This window comes from Gigantopelta aegis, chromosome 6 (assembly GCF_016097555.1).
Source record: "Gigantopelta aegis isolate Gae_Host chromosome 6, Gae_host_genome, whole genome shotgun sequence".
Lineage (NCBI taxonomy): Eukaryota > Metazoa > Mollusca > Gastropoda > Neomphalida > Peltospiridae > Gigantopelta > Gigantopelta aegis.
In genome coordinates, this window is record NC_054704.1 from 1,989,043 (window position 1) to 2,010,554 (window position 21,512).

Genomic DNA, 21,512 nt, shown 5'->3' on the forward strand with positions numbered 1-21,512 from the left:
ACCAATTGACCATTGTTTACAATACGTACAGTGGACCGATCGACCATCGTTGACAATACGTACAGTGGACCAATTGACCCCCGTTGACAATACGTACAGTGGACCAATTGACCCCCGTTGACAATACGTACAGTGGACCGATCGACCATCGTTGACAATACGTACAGTGGACCGATCTACCATCGTTTGCAATACGTACAGTGGACCGATCTACCATCGTTTACAATACGTACAGTGGACCGATCGACCATCGTTTACAATACGTACAGTGGACCGATCTACCATCGTTTACAATACGTACAGTGGACCAATTGACCATTGTTTACAATACGTACAGTGGACCGATCGACCATCGTTGACAATACGTACAGTGGACCAATTGACCCCCGTTTACAATACGTACAGTGGACCGATCGACCATCGTTGACAATACGTACAGTGGACCGATCTACCATCGTTTGCAATACGTACAGTGGACCGATCTACCATCGTTTACAATACGTACAGTGGACCGATCGACCATCGTTTACAATACGTACAGTGGATTGTAGTCGACAATGTAATAAATTGGATTTGTGCAAAATTGTAATGTTTTGTGATACACAGATATTTGCTGTTCTACTTACAAACGTGGGACGAATTTTATGAATCGTTTGATGTAGATATATTAATTACGGTTTTAGTTAAAAAGGAAAAACACCCCCGAAACCACAAGCATGGCGTGCATAGTTGTGTGTAATGGAAACTGTGATCAGTCTCGGTAGACGAACTCTTGTTTACAGTCCTGAGGGTGTTTCTGCTTTATTTTACATCTGCGTGTCAGTTCGGCATGTTACTCGGTATCACGGGCGCGTCTATTAAAGCCTTTCTATATGTTGCCACTTATCAAGTAGAGCATAACGAACAAATTTCAATTCTTTACTTAGAAGCGAACAACCAGGAAGATGGTATGGTGAATAAAACACCCGGGTATTTCTACATCGCTACTAGGAAGCGATTTGACACAGTATGAAAGAAAACTCGGGACGGATTTGGTTAGTGTATAGAACTACATAGTGAAAGAGTATCTGTCAACTCTGTGATGTAAGCTGTATTAGATTGTGTCTGTTTACTCAGTGGCGGTCGTGTCGGGCGTCCATAATGATTTCACTGCGTTGGACTGTGCTGTTATCACGTATAGTTTAATAGATCATTGACAATGTATCTCACATAATTCAGTGCAATCATAGTGCATTTCGCATTGCTTTACTAATCCTGGTTCGTGACACAGGTGCACATACTGACTTCATCCAGTGTGGACAACCATCAGTAATTTGATATACAGAGGTGCACAATCTGTCACAGTCAGTGTCGTGGCGTCTATCACATCCGTAATGGCGGACACCAGGAAAATCTCCACACTGGATCTAACCGTCCCTGTCACTAAACCACACATCCAGTGGGAATCACAGTCGTACGGAATTGAGGATATTCTGAAAACACACGCTCTTCCTGTGCTGGTTCAATGTAACACCTCGAACTGCAGCCTGAACTTGAACAAGTTCAACTTTGACCTCACGCAACCTCTGCTGCTGTACGGACACCGTCAGCACGACGTCAGAGCGGTGGCGCGCAGCGTCGTATACGACAAAACATCGAATTCTTTCCATGAGATTGGAGATACAATTATAATACCTGAACAGTATAAAGGTGGGTGTATAATACCTCAACAGTATAAAGATGAGTTTATAATACCTGAACAGTATAAAGGTGGGTTTATAATACCCCAACAGTATAAATATTGGTTTATAATATTTGAACAGTATAAAGAATGGTTTATAATACATGAACAGTAAAAAGGTGGGTTTATAATACCTCAAGAGTATAAATATTGGTTTATAATATCTCAACAGTATAAATATTGGTTTATAACACCTGAACAGTATAAAGGTGGGTATATAATACCTCAAGATTATAAAGGTGAGTTTATAATACCTGAACAGTATAAAGGTGGGTATATAATACCTCAACAGTATAAAGATTGGTTTATAATATCTCAACAGTATAAATATTGGTTCATAGTATCTCAACAGTATAAAGATTGGTTTATAATACCTCAACAGTATAAAGGTGGGTTTATAATACCTCAAGAGTATAAAGGTGAGTTTATAATACCTGAACAGTATAAAGGTGGGTATATAATACCTCAACAGTATAAAGATTGGTTTATAATATCTCAGTAGTATAAATATTGGTTTATAATATCTCAGTAGTATAAATATTGGTTTATAAAGCTGGGTTTATAATACGTCAAGAGTATAAAGGTGAGTTTATAATACCTGAACAGTATAAAGGTGGGTATATAATACCTCAACAGTATAAAGGTGGGTTTATAATACCTGAACAGTATAAAGGTGGGTTTACAATACTTCAACAGTATAAAAGTGGGTTTATAATACCTCAACAGTATAAAGGTAGGTTTATAATACATGATCAGTATAAAGGTGGGTTTATAATGCCTGAACAGTAAAAAGGTGGGTTTATAATACCTGAACAGTACAAAGGTGGGTATATAATACCTCAACACTATAAATATTGGTTTATAATATCTCAAGAGTATAAAGTTTGGTTTATAAAATCTCAACAGTATAAATATTGGTTTATAATATCTCAACAGTATAAAGATTGGTTTATAATATCTCACAGTATAAAGATTGGTTTATTATATCTGAACAGTATAAATATTGGTTTATAATACGTCAAGGGTATAAACGTGGATTTATAATACCTGAAAAGTATAAAGGTGGGTATATAATACCTCAACAGTATAAATATTGGTTTATAATACCTGAACAGTATAAAGGTGAGTTTATAATACCTGAACAGTATAAAGGTGGGTATATAATACCTCAACAGTATAAAGATTGGTTTATAATATCTCAGTAGTATAAATATTGGTTTATAAAGCTGGGTTTATAATAAGTCAAGAGTATAAAGGTGAGTTTATAATACCTGAACAGTATAAAGGTGGGTATATAATACCTCAACAGTATAAAGGTGGGTTTATAATACCTGAACAGTATAAAGGTGGGTTTACAATACTTCAACAGTATAAAAGTGGGTTTATAATACCTCAACAGTATAAAGGTGGGTTTATAATACATGATCAGTATAAAGGTGGGTTTATAATGCCTGAACAGTAAAAAGGTGGGTTTATAATACCTGAACAATACAAAGGTGGGTATATAATACCTCAACAGTATAAAGATTGGTTTATAATATCTCAACAGTATAAATATTGGTTCATAGTATCTCAACACTATAAAGATTGGTTTATAATACCTCAACAGTATAAAGGTGGGTTTATAATACCTCAAGAGTATAAAGGTGAGTTTATAATACTTCAACAGTATAAAGGTGGGTATATAATACCTCAACAGTATAAAGATTGGTTTATAATATCTCAGTAGTATAAATATTGGTTTATAATATCTCAGTAGTATAAATATTGGTTTATAAAGCTGGGTTTATAATACGTCAAAAGTATAAAGGTGAGTTTATAATACCTGAACAGTATAAAGGTGGGTATATAATACCTCAACAGTATAAAGGTGGGTTTATAATACCTGAACAGTATAAAGGTGGGTTTACAATACTTCAACAGTATAAAAGTGGGTTTATAATACCTCAACAGTATAAAGGTGGGTTTATAATACCTGATCAGGATAAAGGTGGGTTTATAATGCCTGAACAGTAAAAAGGTGGGTTTATAATACCTGAACAGTACAAAGGCGGGTATATAATACCTCAACACTATAAATATTGGTTTATAATATCTCAAGAGTATAAAATTTGGTTTATAAAATCTCAACAGTATAAATATTGGTTTATAATATCTCAACAGTATAAAGATTGGTTTATAATACGTCAAGAGTATAAACGTGGATTTATAGTACCTGAACAGTATAAAGGTGGGTATATAATACCTCAACAGTATAAATATTGGTTTATAATACCTGAACAGTATAAAGGTGAGTTTATTATACCTGAACAGTATAAAGGTGGGTTTATAATAAGTCAACAGTATAAAGGTGAGTTTATAATACCTGAGCAGTATAAAGGTGGGTTTATAATACTTCAACGGTATAAAGGTGGGTTTATAATACTTCAACGGTATAAAGGTGGGTTTATAATAACTGAACAGTATAAAGGTGGGTTTATAATACCTCAACAGTATAAAGGTGGGTTTAAATACTTCAACGGTATAAAGGTGGGTTTATAATACCTGAACAGTATAAAGGTGGGTTTATAATATCTCAACAGTATAAAGGTGGGTTTATAATACCTGAACAGTATAAAGATTGGTTTGTAATATCTGAACAGTATAAAGATTGGTTTATAATATCTCAACAGTATAAAGATTGGTTTATAATATCTCAACATTATAAAGATTGGTTTATAATATCTCAACAGTATACAGATTGGTTTATAATACCTGAACAGTATAAATGTGGGTTTATAATACCTGAACAGTATAAAGTTGGGTTTATAATACCTGAACAGTATAAAGGTGGGTTTGTAATACCTGAACAGTATACAGGTGGGTTTATAATACCTGAACAGTATAAAGGTGGGTTTATAATACTTCAACAGTATAAAGTTGGGTTTATAATACACGAACAGTATAATGGTGGGTTTATAATACACGAACAGTATAAAGGTGGGTTTATAATACTTCAACAGTATAAAGGTGGGTTTATAATACCTAAACAGTATAAAGGTGGGTTTATAATACCCGAACAGTATAAAGGTGGGTTTATAATACCTGAACAGTATAAAGGTGGGTTTATAATACTTCAACAGTATAAAGGTGGGTTTATAATACCCGAAAAGTATAAAGGTGGGTTTATAATACCTCAACAGTATATAGAATGGTTTATAATACCTCAACAGTATAAAGGTGGGTTTATAATACTTCAACAGTATATAGGTGGGTTTATAATACTTCAACAGTATAAAGGTGGGTTTATAATACCTGAACAGTATAAAGGTGGGTTTATAATACTTCAACAGTATAAAGGTGGGTTTATAATACCTCAATAGTATAAAGGTGGCTTTATAATACCTCAACAGTATATAGAATGGTTTATAATACCTGAACAGTATAAAGGTGGGTTTATAATACTTCAACAGTATAAAGGTGGGTTTATAATACTTCAACAGTATAAAGGTGGGTTTATAATACTTCATCAGTATAAAGGTGGGTTTATAATATCTCAACAGTATATAGAATGGTTTATAATATCTCAACAGTATATAGAATGGTTTATAATATCTCAACAGTATATATATTGGTTTATAATATCTCAACAGTATATAGAATGGTTTACAATACCTGAACAGTATAAAGATGGGTTTATTATACCTCAACAGTATAAAGGTGTGTTTATAATATGTCAACTTTGTAAATATGGATTTATAATATCTCAACAGTACAAACGTAGGTTTATAATACATGACCAGTATACAAGTGGGCTTATAATATCTCAGCAGTATAGAGGTTGGTTCATAATACCTGCACAGTATAAAGGTGGGTTTATAATACTTGAACAGTAAAACGATTGTGTAATGATACCAGAACTGTATAACGATTGGGTTATAATACCTGGATAGTTCAAAGGTGGGTTTAAGATACTAACAGTAAACCTAGTGTAATGGTATCTGAACAATATAAATGTTCGTTTATAATACCGCAGTAGTATAACGGTTGGATTATAATACCGCAACAGTACAAAAATGGGTTTGTTCAATAAAAATAGATAAACAATACAAACGTGGATTTATTTTACCTAACAGTGCATGGATGGGTTTGTAATATATGAACAGTATAAAGGTGCATTTATTTCACCTGAACAGCACAAAGATCGGTTGATCATAACTAAACACTTCAGAAGAGCACACCCTAGTTTGATCTGACAAACACGTTCTCGTGTTTCTTCGTGAATATACACATTTAACTTCACTAAGATGAAAACCACGGACTTAATAACTGTAGATTGTGCGCATGGTGAATTTCACCGGTGGGGCAGAATATGATTCATGTTCACGAACACCTGGCTTCGTCACTCTGTTCACAATGATCGTTTGGTGCATGTTCACAATAATCGTTTGGTGCATGTTCACAATGATCGTTTGGTGCATTTTCACAATGATCGTTTGGTGCATGTTCACAATAACCCATACATAATATCCACTCAACTCTGTCGTGTGTAGGGACGGGACGTAGCTCAGTGGTACAGCACTCGCTTCCTGCGCGGTCGGTCTGGGATCCATCCTCGTCGGTGGGCCCATTGGGCTATTTCTCCTTCCAGCCAGTGCACCACGACTGGCATATCAAAGGCCGTGGTATGTACTACCCTGTCTGTGGGATGGTGCATATAAAAGATCCCTTGCTGCTAATCGAAAAGAGTAGCCCATGAAGTGGCGACAGCGGGTTTCCTCTCTCAATATCTGTGTGGTCCTTAACCATATGTCTGACGCCATGTAACCGTAAATACAATGTGTTGAGTGCGTCGTTAAATAAAACACTTCTTTCTTTCTTTCCATATCCATTTTTATAGGTACAGTTATTTATGTTACATTTTGTTATGTTTCAAATACAACCAGATGCATTGGTATTCATCTTAAACTCGAAATAATTTACAAGGGAGATATGATTTCTATATTTTCACTGTAGCTAAAATACAGTGAAAATACGACTTTTCACCGAACATCACGTTTATGGTTTCTGTAGATCTACATATTCCGTTGCTATGTATATAATAAAGGTTTATATTTTCACAAGTGCTTCCCTCTGGCTGTTAATCATCATATTAACGGTAGACTAAATAGAGGTAGCACGTTTCTTCCTCTCACTTAAACAAGTGTTGTCATTACTGTTACTGACAGCCAACAGTGACTGCTTGTTGAGACAGTTCTACAGTGTTGTCTAAGAGAATCTCTTATTCTTTGATCATTCCTCGCACCTGTGCCTTTCTTTCATTCACAAGGCCGGGACGGAACCCAATCGTAAAGCGCTTGCCTGATGCACGGTCGGTCTAGAACTGATCCTCGTCGGCGGGCTCATCGGGCTATTTCTCCTTCTAGTCAGTACACCGCGACTGGTTGTCCTGTATGTGGGATGGGGCATATAAAAGATGCCTTGCTACTAATTGAAAAATGTAACAGGTTTCCTCTCTAAGATTATAAGTCAAAATTACCAAATGTTTTACATCCAATAGCCGATGAAAAATACATCAGTGTGCTCAAGTGATGTAGTTAAACAAAGCAAACTTTAACTTTAACTTTGTTTTGTTTACAGGCTGGTTTGCGATTCTTCGTAATTCGGAGGACAAACCTGTTCCTCATTTCCGTTTTGTGGAGCAACTTGCACTTTCCAACTGTAAAACGTTTCTCATTGGTGGGTCGGAGAATGTAGAAGCAAAAGAAATTAAACATGGAAAGGAAGTATCCTATGTGCCCCGGATGTTGTTCCCAGGCGATGTGCTCACGAAGCGACGGCTGGTGAAAACAATGACGAAAGTGAAAACGAAAGGGTTGATTCCAAAGACTAAAGAGAAAGACGAGAGGTTCGTCATGTGTACAGACGACCAGGATCGGGAGTTCCTCCTTCCCATGGAGCAACAAGGAGTCTTCTACATGATCTCAGGGCCGTCGTCCAGGGTAACGATGCAGATCCTACATATGTCTGACATTATCAAGAAGATTCCGTTCCCGTGTCTTGTAAAGTTGGTGTACGGTAAAGTACCCAGCACGCCCTGCTCGTTCACCGGCGTATTAAGTCTGAAGGAGGAACTCTCCCAGCCTGTTGTGATCGCTGCCACGGTCTTCAACCTGGTGAACACGCTCACCGAGCTACCTGTGGATGTTCCGCTCACCTTCACAGTCGCGAAGAACTCTGACGAACTCCTGTGGAATCAAGCGTACGCGTCTGCGCTCAAGTTCTGCAAGTCGACAGCAGAAACATTCGCCAGGTCTATGAAGACATCACAGCTGTTTCATCATGGTCAGACGTCTAGGTCTGGATCCATCAAACAACAACATATAACACCAGCAGATGAATGCCCAGCACTTCCACCAAGACGTTATAGTCCTGCTTCTATTAATGCATCTGCTGACAATAATCACGTATCAAGACATGATGACCGTGACTTGTATGAAGTGGTTTGGACTCAAAACCTACATTCTCCTTCCACTGACTGTGCAAATAAAAAAGCTATGATGAGCATGAGCGTACCGCTGGACCAACCTGCCATGGCACTGCAATCACCACAGACTTCATCAGTCTCTGCGTCAGACACTACGTCACAGTCTACGCCACTATCTGCGCCACGGGCTACGTCACAGGCTACGTCACAACCTTCATCACTGTCTGCGTCACAAGGTACGACACAGGCTACGCCCAATGTGAAAGAGAACCTCCCCACCACCAGAGGAAGCAGCTCCAACTACGAATCACTAATTGCTATAACACATCGTAGATCAACCGATTATGAGAGGCTCATACCAAATATGTCACCCGAGAAAACGTTTACTTTTTATGAAGGTTATGACTTCGAGCCAGATTCGGATACGTCATTTTCTTCTAACAGAGAACCGTCAACGTGGATGAATGAAGGTAACGACAAGAACATATCTTCATTAACGAGATTGTCTGTGAGTGAGTTACGCAGCGAGAAAGACTTTCTTTGTGATGATCTTTCTGAATCTGTAGATGATCTTCCATTAGGAGCAGATTCGTCGACATTCTGGCCCAGGCCGCGGTCTGTAGCGGCGGACTCGGGAGTGGAGAGTGACCGGGGGTTTCTGGAGAAGGTGGGTCTGAGCCGACTGTCCGTTCGGGAGGTGTGCGACCAGCTACAGCAGATCGGAATCAAGGAGAAAACCGTCGTCAGCATGCAGAAGGAATGTGTCGATGGTCGGCTGCTGCAGACGCTTGACGAGGCTGAACTCAAAGAGTCATTCCCGGAACTGACCAACATCGAGAGGAAGAAGATAGCTATGTTCGTACGTGGGTGGAGACCACAGTGATTTACTAGTAATTAAATCTGTAAACCACGATTCAAGGGTCACACACAAACACACACACACACACACACACACACACACACACACACACGTAGGCACATACGTACAGACACATATTGCAGGGAATGAACATGCTGACAGGCTGGCAAAGTAGGGAAGCACAATGTAACAGCCAAATCATCCAATCTTCTTCAGAGAAACAAAATCCATAATTAAGAGAAAGTTCCGATGCACCCACGTTACAACCAAGAATCCAATCCATTATCTGGAAAGATACCAAGAGACAACCATTTTTAGAACCGGCCACTGCCATCTCAGATCCCATATGTACCGCCTGAAACTGGCAGACACTGCCCCCTCTACAATGAAGACAGGATAAAGCACTGGCCGAACGGAGCAACACTGGCTGTCAAGCTTTGGGGTTCCAAAGAAGACTTGGCAGAGACAGCGTTTTTTATCTTCACAACTGGACTCCAAATCTAAAGCATGATCAACTATAGCTTGAACACAGAAGAAGAAGAAGAAGTACAGACACATAGACGTACAGAGATGTTCACAATACAAGACATTTCTTTCCATCTGGCTAATTGATAGAAGCTTCTTTTTTCAACATATCAGACAAGTTAGTCATTGATAATAGTGCGTGTGCTTAGTATTAAAAAGTTCACTAAAGGAAAATGGACCGATTTTCGAAGACTTGTTCAAGGTATTTTGTTCATACAACTGTTTCATAGCATTATTCTTAACATTTTACAAGATGTTATGTTTGTTAATGTTGTTTGTGTCGTGAACGATTGTAATCGTGTTATTGTATTAAGATACATTTAACTACCCCAACAGATATGTTCTATTAAAGGTGCAATATATACACGTATTTCCCCATTGTTTGTAATATACTAATGGAAAAAGATACTAAAGGGCCACACAAATAGTACCAGCTGCTAGTGACTGCCACCACAACCGTCATATTTACACGTCGAGTCGGGACGTTAACTATGTTTCTGACATTCAGTCCTAGATTACTGACATTCAATCCCACAGTAGACATTCAACCTCACATCACATCTTGGTATGTTATACACATATTACTTCGCTGGTCGTGAATTAAAACCGGTCTCCAAAACAAAAGTGTTCCTTGTTTCTTCCCAGTTATTTCTTGGTATAAGTGTACTACACTGAACTGCTATCAAAACGCAACACTCATTGTATACTCTTCAGAAAAAAGGGCAACTCTAATAAGAATTTACAATTGCCAAAATTGTAAGGTATATTAGCTGTGGGGAATGGTTATATGATAATAGTGAATTAATTGGGCAAACATTACAACCGGTAGTTCAGTATTACAGTAGGTTTTATAATCACCAAAGATCTTGAAGGATGATTGGGGTCAGAAGTGAAATTTGAAAGTTGGCGGGTTTTTTATCAGTAAATCGCAAATTCAAACAATAAAAATAACTAAAAACAGAACAGTATGGAATGTGTTTCGGTGTGCTGATAAACAGATCTGAACGTTCTTTACTAGGATGTCTGTCGGTCGAAACGTATGTTCGATCTAATAGTTAAAACTACATTCCCTGGAATATTTTTATTATTTAAGCATATAGAACAGAAAATCCAATTACGTTTGGTGCATATATGACGCCGCACTCCGCATTGGTTTCACTACGCTGGCTTATCCAGGTCAAAAACAAAGCCAGTATTTTGAAAGTGGGACACTTTTGACGGGCTCGTACCGATCTCGGTTTTCATTGGCTTATCACAAGTATAGAATTCCCCAACAAGAGATCACGTGAGATTTCGCAATTTTTGAACAAATTTAACTGTCTTGATTGAGGGGTCGTCTCATATCTCCAAAACATATTTATATCCATAGAGGTATGGTACAACGCCTTTCCAGGGGTCGGTGAGTGGGGGATTTGCCTTGAAATTTTGACAGTGGCCGGCTGTTGGTATACGCGTTATATGTAAGGGGGCGTTACTAATTACGTAACGCTCTAGGGGTAAAGGAAGAGGGTACTGTGTTCGATTTACGTAACATTTTTCAAGACTATATGTTATTTTTATTCATTACTTAGACCTAAAAAGGTGTTTTTTTGGAAATGCGCGCTCAATCTAGGATCGATCCCCATAGGCGGGTATACAAAAAGACCATGGTATGTGATATCCTGTCTGTGGGATGGTACATATAAACGATCCCTTGCTAAAAAAAAATATAGCGAGTTTCCAAGGCGCGTGTGCAGGGATTTCAGCGGGGTTGGGGTTATAGACTGTGTTGAGCGAAGTTTACGTGGGGCCATGCTCCCCCCAAAAATACATTTCAGTTTTTTTAAGCTTGGGCAAGTAAGAGTTTCGACCTCCAATACCCTCCCCCTGCACATGTACCCGATTCCTCTCTAAGATTATATGTCAAAATTACGAAATGTTAGACATCCAACAGCAGATTGCAGGAAGGATAGGATATGCTTTATTTAACGACGCACTCAACACATTTTATTTACGGTTGTATGGGGTCGGATGATTATTAAATCAATATGCTTTATCTTTGATGTCGTTAAACAACAACCCACCTCCCCCCCCCCTCAACTTTACCCTTTCCAAACGAAATAATATTTATTTGAATTTGTCGATTTTAACACGTAAATTTAAGAAGTGAAAACGTTCATTGTCTAGTATATTTTATTTTAAAAATATATACATGATTAATGTGTTACTAGTATACAAACTAAACTTTGAAAGTTCTACTAACACTTTATAAAATATCAATTCTGAAATAAGAAGGTACGACTGTCGATAATACGTTGTCAAGATCAAACCGGTTTTAACGAGACTCTATCTAGTACCGTATCCTCAACCGAACGTTCTTCGTACAGCGCAAGATTTCTCTTTTAATTTTTTGAGACGAACCATACAATTTGAAATCGGCAAACGCACGTGTTAACTGAAACTGTCGTTTGTGCTTTGCCGAGCTATGGCGGCACAGGCGACGAATCAAGCATATACGTTTGACGACATCCGTTCATAGCGAACACACACGACTTTTTTAAAAGTGCATTTGAGCTTGTATTTCACATTTGTACATGATGTTATAATATGGTAACCAGAGAATGTAACTTTAATATTAACATTAATATTTCAGGTTCCCCTACTTTTTTTGAAGAGTATATTACTGGATAGGCGTGTTGAATTTTGTAGGCATCGATAGAATCGCCTCTCGTGCCATGGATTATATGCGCTGTTATACGTGAATCATGGCAGATGAGGTAACCGGAGTGTTCTCGTTTAGACAGGTATCTCGTACACTCGGGGTACCCGTTCTTCAGCCGGCTGTGAACAAACAGCGGTATTGATACCAGGATTAGTGTCACAAAACATCGTGAGTGTCGGTCGACATGTAAACGTAAATCTTTGACTAACCCACAGTTCTCTTACTACGAATAGTAAAACTAATATAGTTCGAAGAATGCATATTATTGTTTTCCGCTTATATTGTCCTTATTGACCTTATTCTCTGCGGGAATCAGAGGCCAAACAGGCAAACGTACGACAGGTATAATTACTCGTTGTAAATGTAATGTTACGATGCGGATTGCGAAACTCGTTTAACGTGCCCATATCCAATGAAGGTTCAGGCACGCCCACCCCGGACTTAGCCTCTGACTTCGCCAGTGACCAATTCCGGGACAGGAGGGGGAGGGTAAGTTTGAGGTGGGTGGAATTTGGAAAAATTTAGCAAAGTTAAGAATAACCATGTCCTGTTAAAATTAAGGCCAAACAAAAAATTTGACTGCTGATCCAAAGTTGAAGGTGATTGGAGCAATTTAGACGGATTGCCAAACGTAAAGGGTGACAGACTATTTACAAAAAAAAAAAAAACAAGTTTTTGAAATGGCGGCCAAAACGTTTAAAGTCTGACTAAGTCCATACTCACGGAGGCAAAGGAGGTTGGTGGTGAGGATGTCGTCACGGAGACCCGATAAAGTTGGTGATGTCCAGTTGCGGGAGGTACTGCCGGTATGTGGAAGCTGCTAGTATCTTGGCGATGGGGCGGTAGTCTTTCCCGGAGATGGTCTTGTTGACGCGATAGATGGTCGGGTTGCCCATTTCATGGAGTAGCAGACCTTGGTGGTAAAGTCCCTTCCGGCGGATTATAAGGCAAAGTCCGTGTCCCTCCCGCAACGTGACCTTGTGGATCGCAAAGTTTCCATCTGCACGGCTCGCTGGAAGCGGTTGGAAGGCCTCGTGCTTCGGTTGTGTGATCAGTTGACAAACATCCTCAAGGTTGACCTTGACGAGCTGAGCGTATCGCTGATGTAGACGACCGGCCTGTAGTGACGACTGCTCAGCTCGTTCCAAGTCCGGTTTCGGCGGCAGTGCAGACGGTTGGCTTGGCTTGACAGGTTGGTCGCTCGGGTTTTGGTACAGCTGCTTTCCGGGCCTGCGTCTCAACGGGTGTCGTCTGTAAAATCGGCGACACATCCGGAAACGCTAAAAAGTGGACCGGTGGAGCGGGTCGCCGGTACGGGGTGTCACATATTGCAGTGTCAAGGTCGTCCGGTCCCGTCCTGGTCGCTGAAGTAAGATCCGCTGGGGCAGGAGCCTCTTCGTTCTTCTTCTAGCCGTCGGTGTTGCACCCTCCTCCCCCCCTGAACCGCCCCTGGCGCGCGTCTCCTCTTCATCCACCTTCCTTTCTTCTGAATTGTATCTCCGTACACCAAGATCACAGTTGCCCGTGACCCGGTGTACGAGACTCTGTACTCTAGCAGTGAGCCTTAAGTCACAATTAATCCCCCAGGTGTGTGTGTGGGGGGGGGGGGGGGGGGGGGGGGGGTAGTTGCAGAGCGCAGTCGACAACGTCTGTTCCAATCGGCGTCATAGCTGGAAGTGAGTGTAGAATGTTACGATGGTTTGGCTCCTAGTCTTGGAACCGATATTTCTGCCACATCACATGCCTAAAGGCGTCTGTAACCATGGTAACCATTGTTCACTTAGTGCTAGGCTGACAGACCAGTTCTTACAGGAGAGGAACAGCGACCACATGGATTACTTCCCTTTGTTCTGATGTTTCTCCTATCGAGCACCTATGGGATGAAATGGGATGTCGTGTCTATACAAAAATACCCACCGGCTGCCGTGCGACAGTTTACACGTGTTTGTCCTAAATTCCATGCAGAAAATTACATCAATACGGAAGATGGAGGTTATTAAGGATAAACGAAAATGAAATATGTGTACTTTTAACTATATTTATTTTATTATAATAGTAATAAGAATTGTGGTTTAGTTGTAGATTTACATTTACTAGTTGATCCTATGTCTATATATGATGAGCATGGCAAGGAACTGAACAACAGACCAGGGAATAAAGTATGCTATTATAATGAATTCGGTGATGTGATTCGTTTGTGTATGTATTCTGCTATCGTGAGATTCCACTGTCAAACACAACATATTTCTCCTCATCAGCTCCTCAAGCCAACATCTGTTGTTACTAAAACAAATTTAAGTTTGTTTTGTTTAACGACCCCACTAGAGCATATTTATTTGTTAATCATCGGCTATTGGATGTCAACCATTTAATAATTTTGATATATAGTCTAGAGAAGAAATCCGCTACATTTTTTCACTAGTGGCAATTGATCGTTTATTTGCACTATCCCACAGACAGGATAGCACATACCACAGCCTTTGATATACCAGTCGTGATGCACTGGCTAGAACGAAAAATAGCCCAATGGGCCCATCGATGGGGATCGATCCCAGACCGACCGCGCATCAAGTGATCGGTTTACCACTAGGCTACGTCCCGCCCCGATTTGCTCAAAGGTCTTGTGTTTTGGTTACCACTAAGCGGGATATTGTGGCCAGGGCACGTGTTAACTGTGTCATATAATATGATCGCCACTGGCACGGATGCAAAGAACAAAGTATGATGTCACTTGCACACATGGGTGGCGAGACATGTCCCAACGTGTTCACTGTGTAAACAGGGAGGGCCACCGTGTCTAGTGTATCATGACTAGTATAACATGTCTAGTGTAATATGTCTAGTGTAACATGACTAGTGTAACATGACTAGTGTATCATGACTAGTATAACATGTCTAGTGTAATATGTCTAGTGTAACATGACTAGTGTAACATGACTAGGGGTGGCCAATTAAAACACTAATTAGGGCACAGTACTGGACGGGTGTTCTCCAGCTGGACAAACAGGGCGCTGTTCAATTAAAAGAGCGTCCCGCTAGCTACGACCCTTAGCCCCGATTTACGAAGCGATCTTAGCGTTACAACCACGTTAAGTGCACGAGAGCAGCCTACAGTGACACTGAGCTGTAAATACTACTATCTATAAACAAATACGACAGCAGCCTGTAGTGACAATGACTTGTAAATACCAGTATCTACAAACAAATACGAGAGCAGCATGTAGTGACAATGAGTTGTAAATACTAGTATCTATAAACAAATACGACAGCAGCCTACAGTGACAATGAGTTGTAAATACCAGTATCTATAAACAAATACGAGAGCAGCCTGTAGTGACAATGAGTTGTAAATACCAATATCTATAAACAAATACGAGAGCAGCCGACAGTGACATTGAGTTGTAAATACTAGTATCTATAAACAAATACGAGATCAGCCTACAGTGACACTGAGTTGTAAATACCAGTATCTATAAACAAATACGAGAGCAGCCTACTGTGACATTGAGTTGTAAATACTAGTATCTATAAACAAATACGAGAGCAGCCTGTAGTGACACTGAGTTGTAAATACCAGTATCTATAAACAAATACGAGAGCAGCCGACAGTGACATTGAGTTGTAAATACTAGTATCTATAAACAAATACGAGATCAGCCTACAGTGACACTGAGTTGTAAATACCAGTATGTATAAACAAATACGAGAGCAGCCGACAGTGACAATGAGTTGTAAATACCAGTATCTATAAACAAATACGAGAGCAGCCGACAGTGACACTGAGTTGTAAATACTATACTATATCTATAAACAAATACGAGAGCAGCCGACAGTGACATTGAGTTGTAAATACTAGTATCTATAAACAAATACCAGAGCAGCCGACAGTGACATTGAGTTGTAAATACTAGTATCTATAAACAAATACAAGAGCAGCCTGTAGTGACACTGAGTTGTAAATACCAGTATCTATAAACAAATACGAGAGCAGCCGACAGTGACATTGAGTTGTAAATACTAGTATCTATAAACAAATACGAGATCAGCTTACAGTGACACTGAGTTGTAAATACCAGTATCTATAAAGAAATACGAGAGCAGCCTACTGTGACATTGAGTTGTAAATACCAGTATCTATAAGCAAATACGAGAGCAGCCTACAGTGACATTGAGTTGTAAATACCAGTATCTATAAACAAATACGAGAGCAGCCGACAGTGACAATGAGTTGTAAATACCAGTATCTATAAACAAATACGAGAGCAGCCGACAGTGACATTGAGTTGTAAATACTAGTATCTATAAACAAATACCAGAGCAGTCGACAGTGACACTGAGTTGTAAATACTATACTATATCTATAAACAAATACGAGAGCAGCCGACAGTGACATTGAGTTGTAAATACTAGTATCTATAAACAAATACCAGAGCAGCCGACAGTGACACTGAGTTGTAAATACTATACTATATCTATAAACAAATACGCGTTTAAAGAAACTATCGATTGATTTACCAAATCATACCCTTTCCTTTTTACTTTCAATAAATCAATAAATGTACACTATAGGTGCCACCAACCATACAAGCGTACAAAGAGTATCATTTTCGTTTCGTCTTCCATCTTCTAAAACTATACATAAAAACTGTAGCTTTTGGAGAGAAAAAAATTGTATTAATTTTATTGTTGATTTCTTTGGTTTTGTTTGTTTGTTTGTTTGTCGTTGATTTGTTTTGTTTTGTTTGTTTGTTTCTTTCTTTCTTTTATTTTTTTCTCTCTACATTTTAGTGCACGCTAGCTTGTTTGAAAGGGTGTTGTGTGTGGAATATGAAAACATTAAATTCATTTCCAGAAAAGAAATGTTTAAAATAACACAAAATAGAAACAACTCTTGCACTCATGTATTTGTAGAGTTTGTTCCCCTGAATTTCAGCAAAGACGGTAATAAGAAAATGACTTAAATTCTAGTGACGATGATCAAGGATAACGAATGGAAGCAAATGAAAGGAATGTTGGTTTGATGCACTTCAGTATAATTTACACAGTAAGAGAGAAACCCGTCTATTGCGACCTCTACAAAATGCAACATTGCATCATTTACTAATATCTAGGCCTATGTACCCTCCCACTGACAGGACGTTCCCTTTAATATACCAGTCGTAGGGTATTAGTATAAATCAAAAAGGGGATAAATATCGCAGCACATACCACTGGTTAGAATAGATAACACTACAGGATTATTAGGTAGAGTGGGTTCCGCCACCTCAGCACATACCACTGGTTAGAATAGATAACACTACAAGATTATTAGGTAGAGTGGGTTCCGCCACCTCAGCACATACCACTGGTTAGAATAGATAACACAACGGGTTTATTAGGTAGAGTGGGTTTTGCCACCTCAGAACATACCACTGGTTAGAATAGATTACACTACGGGTTTATTAGGTGCTCTGGGTTTCGCCACCTCAGCACATACCACTGGTTAGAATAGATAACACTACGGGTTTATTAGGTGCAGTGGGTTTCGCCACCTCCATAACGTCTATTTCGAGTATTCTCAAAATAAATACATATGTCTCACAGAAAATATCCTTTGGCAATGTATAATTTTGAAAATGTAAGTTACTTAGTATAAGTATATATACTCAAACAAATGGAATTTAAAAGTAAATATTAATAAAAGTAAAATTGTAGTATTCAGAAAAGGTGGAAATGTGAAACCTGAAGAAAGGTGGACATACCACGAAACCGATTTAGAAATTGTTGACAGTTTTAACTATCTTGGGGTCTGTGTTCATTATAATGGAAAATGTAATACCGCTCAGAAGGTAATATGCAACCAAGGTAGAAAAGCTATGACTGCTCTATTTGGTAAAACTAGTAACTATTTCTTAAATGCAGAAACATTACTGTCACTGTTTGATACATATGTTAGTAGTATTTTAAATTATGGCTGTGAAGTTTGGGGTTTTAACAAAGCAAACAGTCACGAGATCCTACATTTACAATTTTGTAAACGTATTTTAGGCGTGAAAAGGAGCACTACTAACCCTTATCCTGCCGCATTCTTTTTGCTAAATTTAAAGAATTTTCACCTGTTCTACATTTCTAGTAATTTTATTAAAATCCATGGGCATTTTAACATGAAATTACACCCATATATACCATAATGATCCACCTACGTAATGATAGCATTTTGTAGATGGTTATTTTATTTATGTTACCATGGCAACAGCTGCAAATTTCAATATACAATTTTTTCATTAATAATTAAGAAAACATGAATAAAACACTACTATTTTTTGTTTAATTTAAGTGTATGCTGTGATTTATTAAGCATAGTGATTGATTTAAAGAAAAAATTAAGCAGACTGCCATTTTTTTCAGAATAATAGGGTGCAATGCACATACTGTCATCAACGCTTTTTTGTAAATTATGAAGATAATGTCCAACATTAACTATTATACATTTTTAGTAATATTATTAAAATCAGTTGACATTTCAGCATGAAATTACACACATATATACTAAGAATATCCATCTACGTAACGCTAACATTTTATAGTCAGTTATATTATTTATGTTACCATGGCAACAGCTGCAAATTTCAATATACCATATTTTCATTAATAATTATGAAACTTTAATTAAAAACTAATATTTGTCTTTTAATTTAAATCTGTGCTGTGATTTATTAACCATACTGCTTGATGTAAAGAAAAAATTAAGTTGACAACCGCGTTTTTTTCTGAAAAATAGGGTCAGATGCGCATTCGGCTATCAACACATTTTTGTAAATTATGAACATAATTTCCAACATTAATTATTATACATTTCTGGTAATATTATTAAAATCAGTTGACATTTCAGCATGAAATTACACACATATATACTAAGAATATCCACCTACATAAGGCTAACATTTTATAGTCAGTTATATTATTTATGTTACCATGGCAACACCTGCAAATTTCAATATACCATATTTTCATTAATAATTATGAAAACTTTAATTAAAAACTTTTCTTTTTTTTAAATTTAAGTCTATGCTGTGATTTATTAACCATACTGCTTGATGTAAAGAAAAAATTAAGTCGACAACCGCGGTTTGTCTGAAAAATAGGGTCAGATGCGCATTCGGCTATCATCGCATTTTTGTAAATTATGAACATAATTTCCAGCATTAACTATTATACATTTCTGGTAATATTATTAAAATCAGTTGACATTTCAGCATGAAATTACACACATATATACTAAGAATATCCACCTACGTAAGGCTAACATTTTATAGTCAGTTATATTATTTATGTTACCATGGCAACACCTGTAAATTTCAATATACCATATTTTCATTAATAATTATGAAAACTTTAATTAAAAACTAATATTTTTCTTTTAATTTAAGTCTATGCTGTGATTTATTAACCATACTGCTTGATATAAAGAAAAAATTAAGTTGACAACCACGTTTTTTCTGAAAAATAGAGTCAGATGCGCATTCGGCTATCAACACATTTTTGTAAATTATGAACATAATTTCCAACATTAACTATTATACATTTCTGGTAATATTATTAAAATCAATTGACATTTCAGCATGAAATTACACACATATATACTAAGAATATCCACCTACGTAAGGCTAATATTTTATAGTCAGTTATATTATTTATGTTACCATGGCAACACCTGCAAATTTCAATATACCATATTTTCATTAATAATTATGAAAACTTTAATTAAAAATTAATATTTTGCTTTTAATTTAAGTCTATGGTGTGATCTATTAACCATACTACTCGATTTAGAAAAAGAATTAAGTAGACAGCCAATTTTATTTTTGAATAATAGGGTCAAATGCACATACTACCATCAACGCATTTTTGTAACTTGACACTAAAAATATGTATACTATCTCTATTACTTTATATATCTTTGTCAAATGACACAAGATTTTAAAAAAGGTATATGCCCTTTCACTTCCTGTCATTTTCAAATGAACATAATTAATTCTGTTATCATGGTAACCAATGCAAAAAGAGGAACCGTTTCCCATATGAAATGTTTTAAATGAATTTATTTGAATACAAATCACTGTATAATGATGTAATAATAAGCTCCCAGCTGTTTACAAGAGATGGGTGAAAATTGTGAATTCTGTTACCACGGTAACCAATGCAAAACAGAAAATTTCTAAAAAAATCTCATTTTCAAGGACTGAGAAAAAACAACAATGTATAGTGACACAATTGTACTATGCCTGTAGAAAAGATATATGAAGCTTATTAATTCTGTTACCATGGTAACCAGTTCAAAACTATATGTTACCATGGTACCCAGATCGAAACTGTTACCATGGTAACCAATGCAAACTATTGGTTACCATGGTAAGGTATGTAAAACTGGAAACTATTTGCTGTGTGCATGCAACTTTTGGGTCATACGGTCAAAAGTAAAGGACACCAGTAATCAATAATTTGAGGGTACTTGAAAACTCCACATCATAACTGCCGCTACTAGGTGGTTATGACGTTTGGAATCTTTTTAAAATTGGACACTGTATTTCATGTACACACTTTAAGCAGCAGCTATCTTACTATAATCATTCTAAAAATTATTAAAACGTATCCATTAATTCTCAAGATTTTAGGGTACATAATTTTACCCTTCATACCCTCGGGCAGAAACCCTGGACACTGATATTAGAATAATAGAAATAGTAAAAAGGATTTTATGCATTTCCGTAATTTATTGTGACACAAGATACTTGCCATAGTGCTTCACACGGTCACAATTGTAAAAAAAAAAAAAAAATTGTCCATTCATCTAAAAAATGTTTTAAACCCAAAGAAACAAACATCAACATGTGAGCCCTAATTAAAATTCGATATGTACCGTATACATAATGTGTATCCAGTGTTAAACACTTATGCATGATACAAAATAGATCTAAACGGTCACCTGAGTAAATTGCTGACCACAACTACCAAACACATGGAGTGCGGAGCACCCATTTTCCTAGGGGGATTAAAATGACCAAATTCATGGTTTTGGGTTTTCCATGGGTGAGAGCAACTATCAAATAAATTTGGTTGGAAATGGTCTAGTATTTCTGAAAACATAATAGTTTAAATGCATTTGTCTATATGATAGATGGTTTAATGAATTTGTCTCCTACCTGAGGGGGGGGGGGGGGGGGCAGGGGACACGACATTAACGAAATTCGCAAAATTGATA

The 21,512-nt window shown here is 37.5% G+C and overlaps 1 protein-coding gene across 1 annotated transcript; it reads left to right on the plus strand.

Moving 5' to 3' along the window:
• The first annotated feature begins 935 nt into the window (after positions 1–935).
• Positions 936–10,189, plus strand: LOC121375826. Its single transcript, XM_041503486.1, has 2 exons — positions 936–1,689; positions 7,340–10,189. The coding sequence occupies exons 1-2, from the start codon at positions 1,374–1,376 to the stop codon at positions 9,067–9,069; spliced, it is 2,046 nt and encodes a 681-aa protein (XP_041359420.1). The 5' UTR covers positions 936–1,373; the 3' UTR covers positions 9,070–10,189.
• Positions 10,190–21,512: the final 11,323 nt, after the last annotated feature.

What these genes read in the sequence shown, in the direction of transcription:
- LOC121375826 (XM_041503486.1), top strand. Translation starts at nt 1,374, where the DNA reads ATGGCGGACACCAGGAAAATCTCCACACTGGATCTAACCGTCCCTGTC. An exon ending in AATACCTGAACAGTATAAAG is followed by an intron (nt 1,690 to 7,339) that starts GTGGGTGTATAA and finishes TTTTGTTTACAG; the next exon opens with GCTGGTTTGCGATTCTTCGT.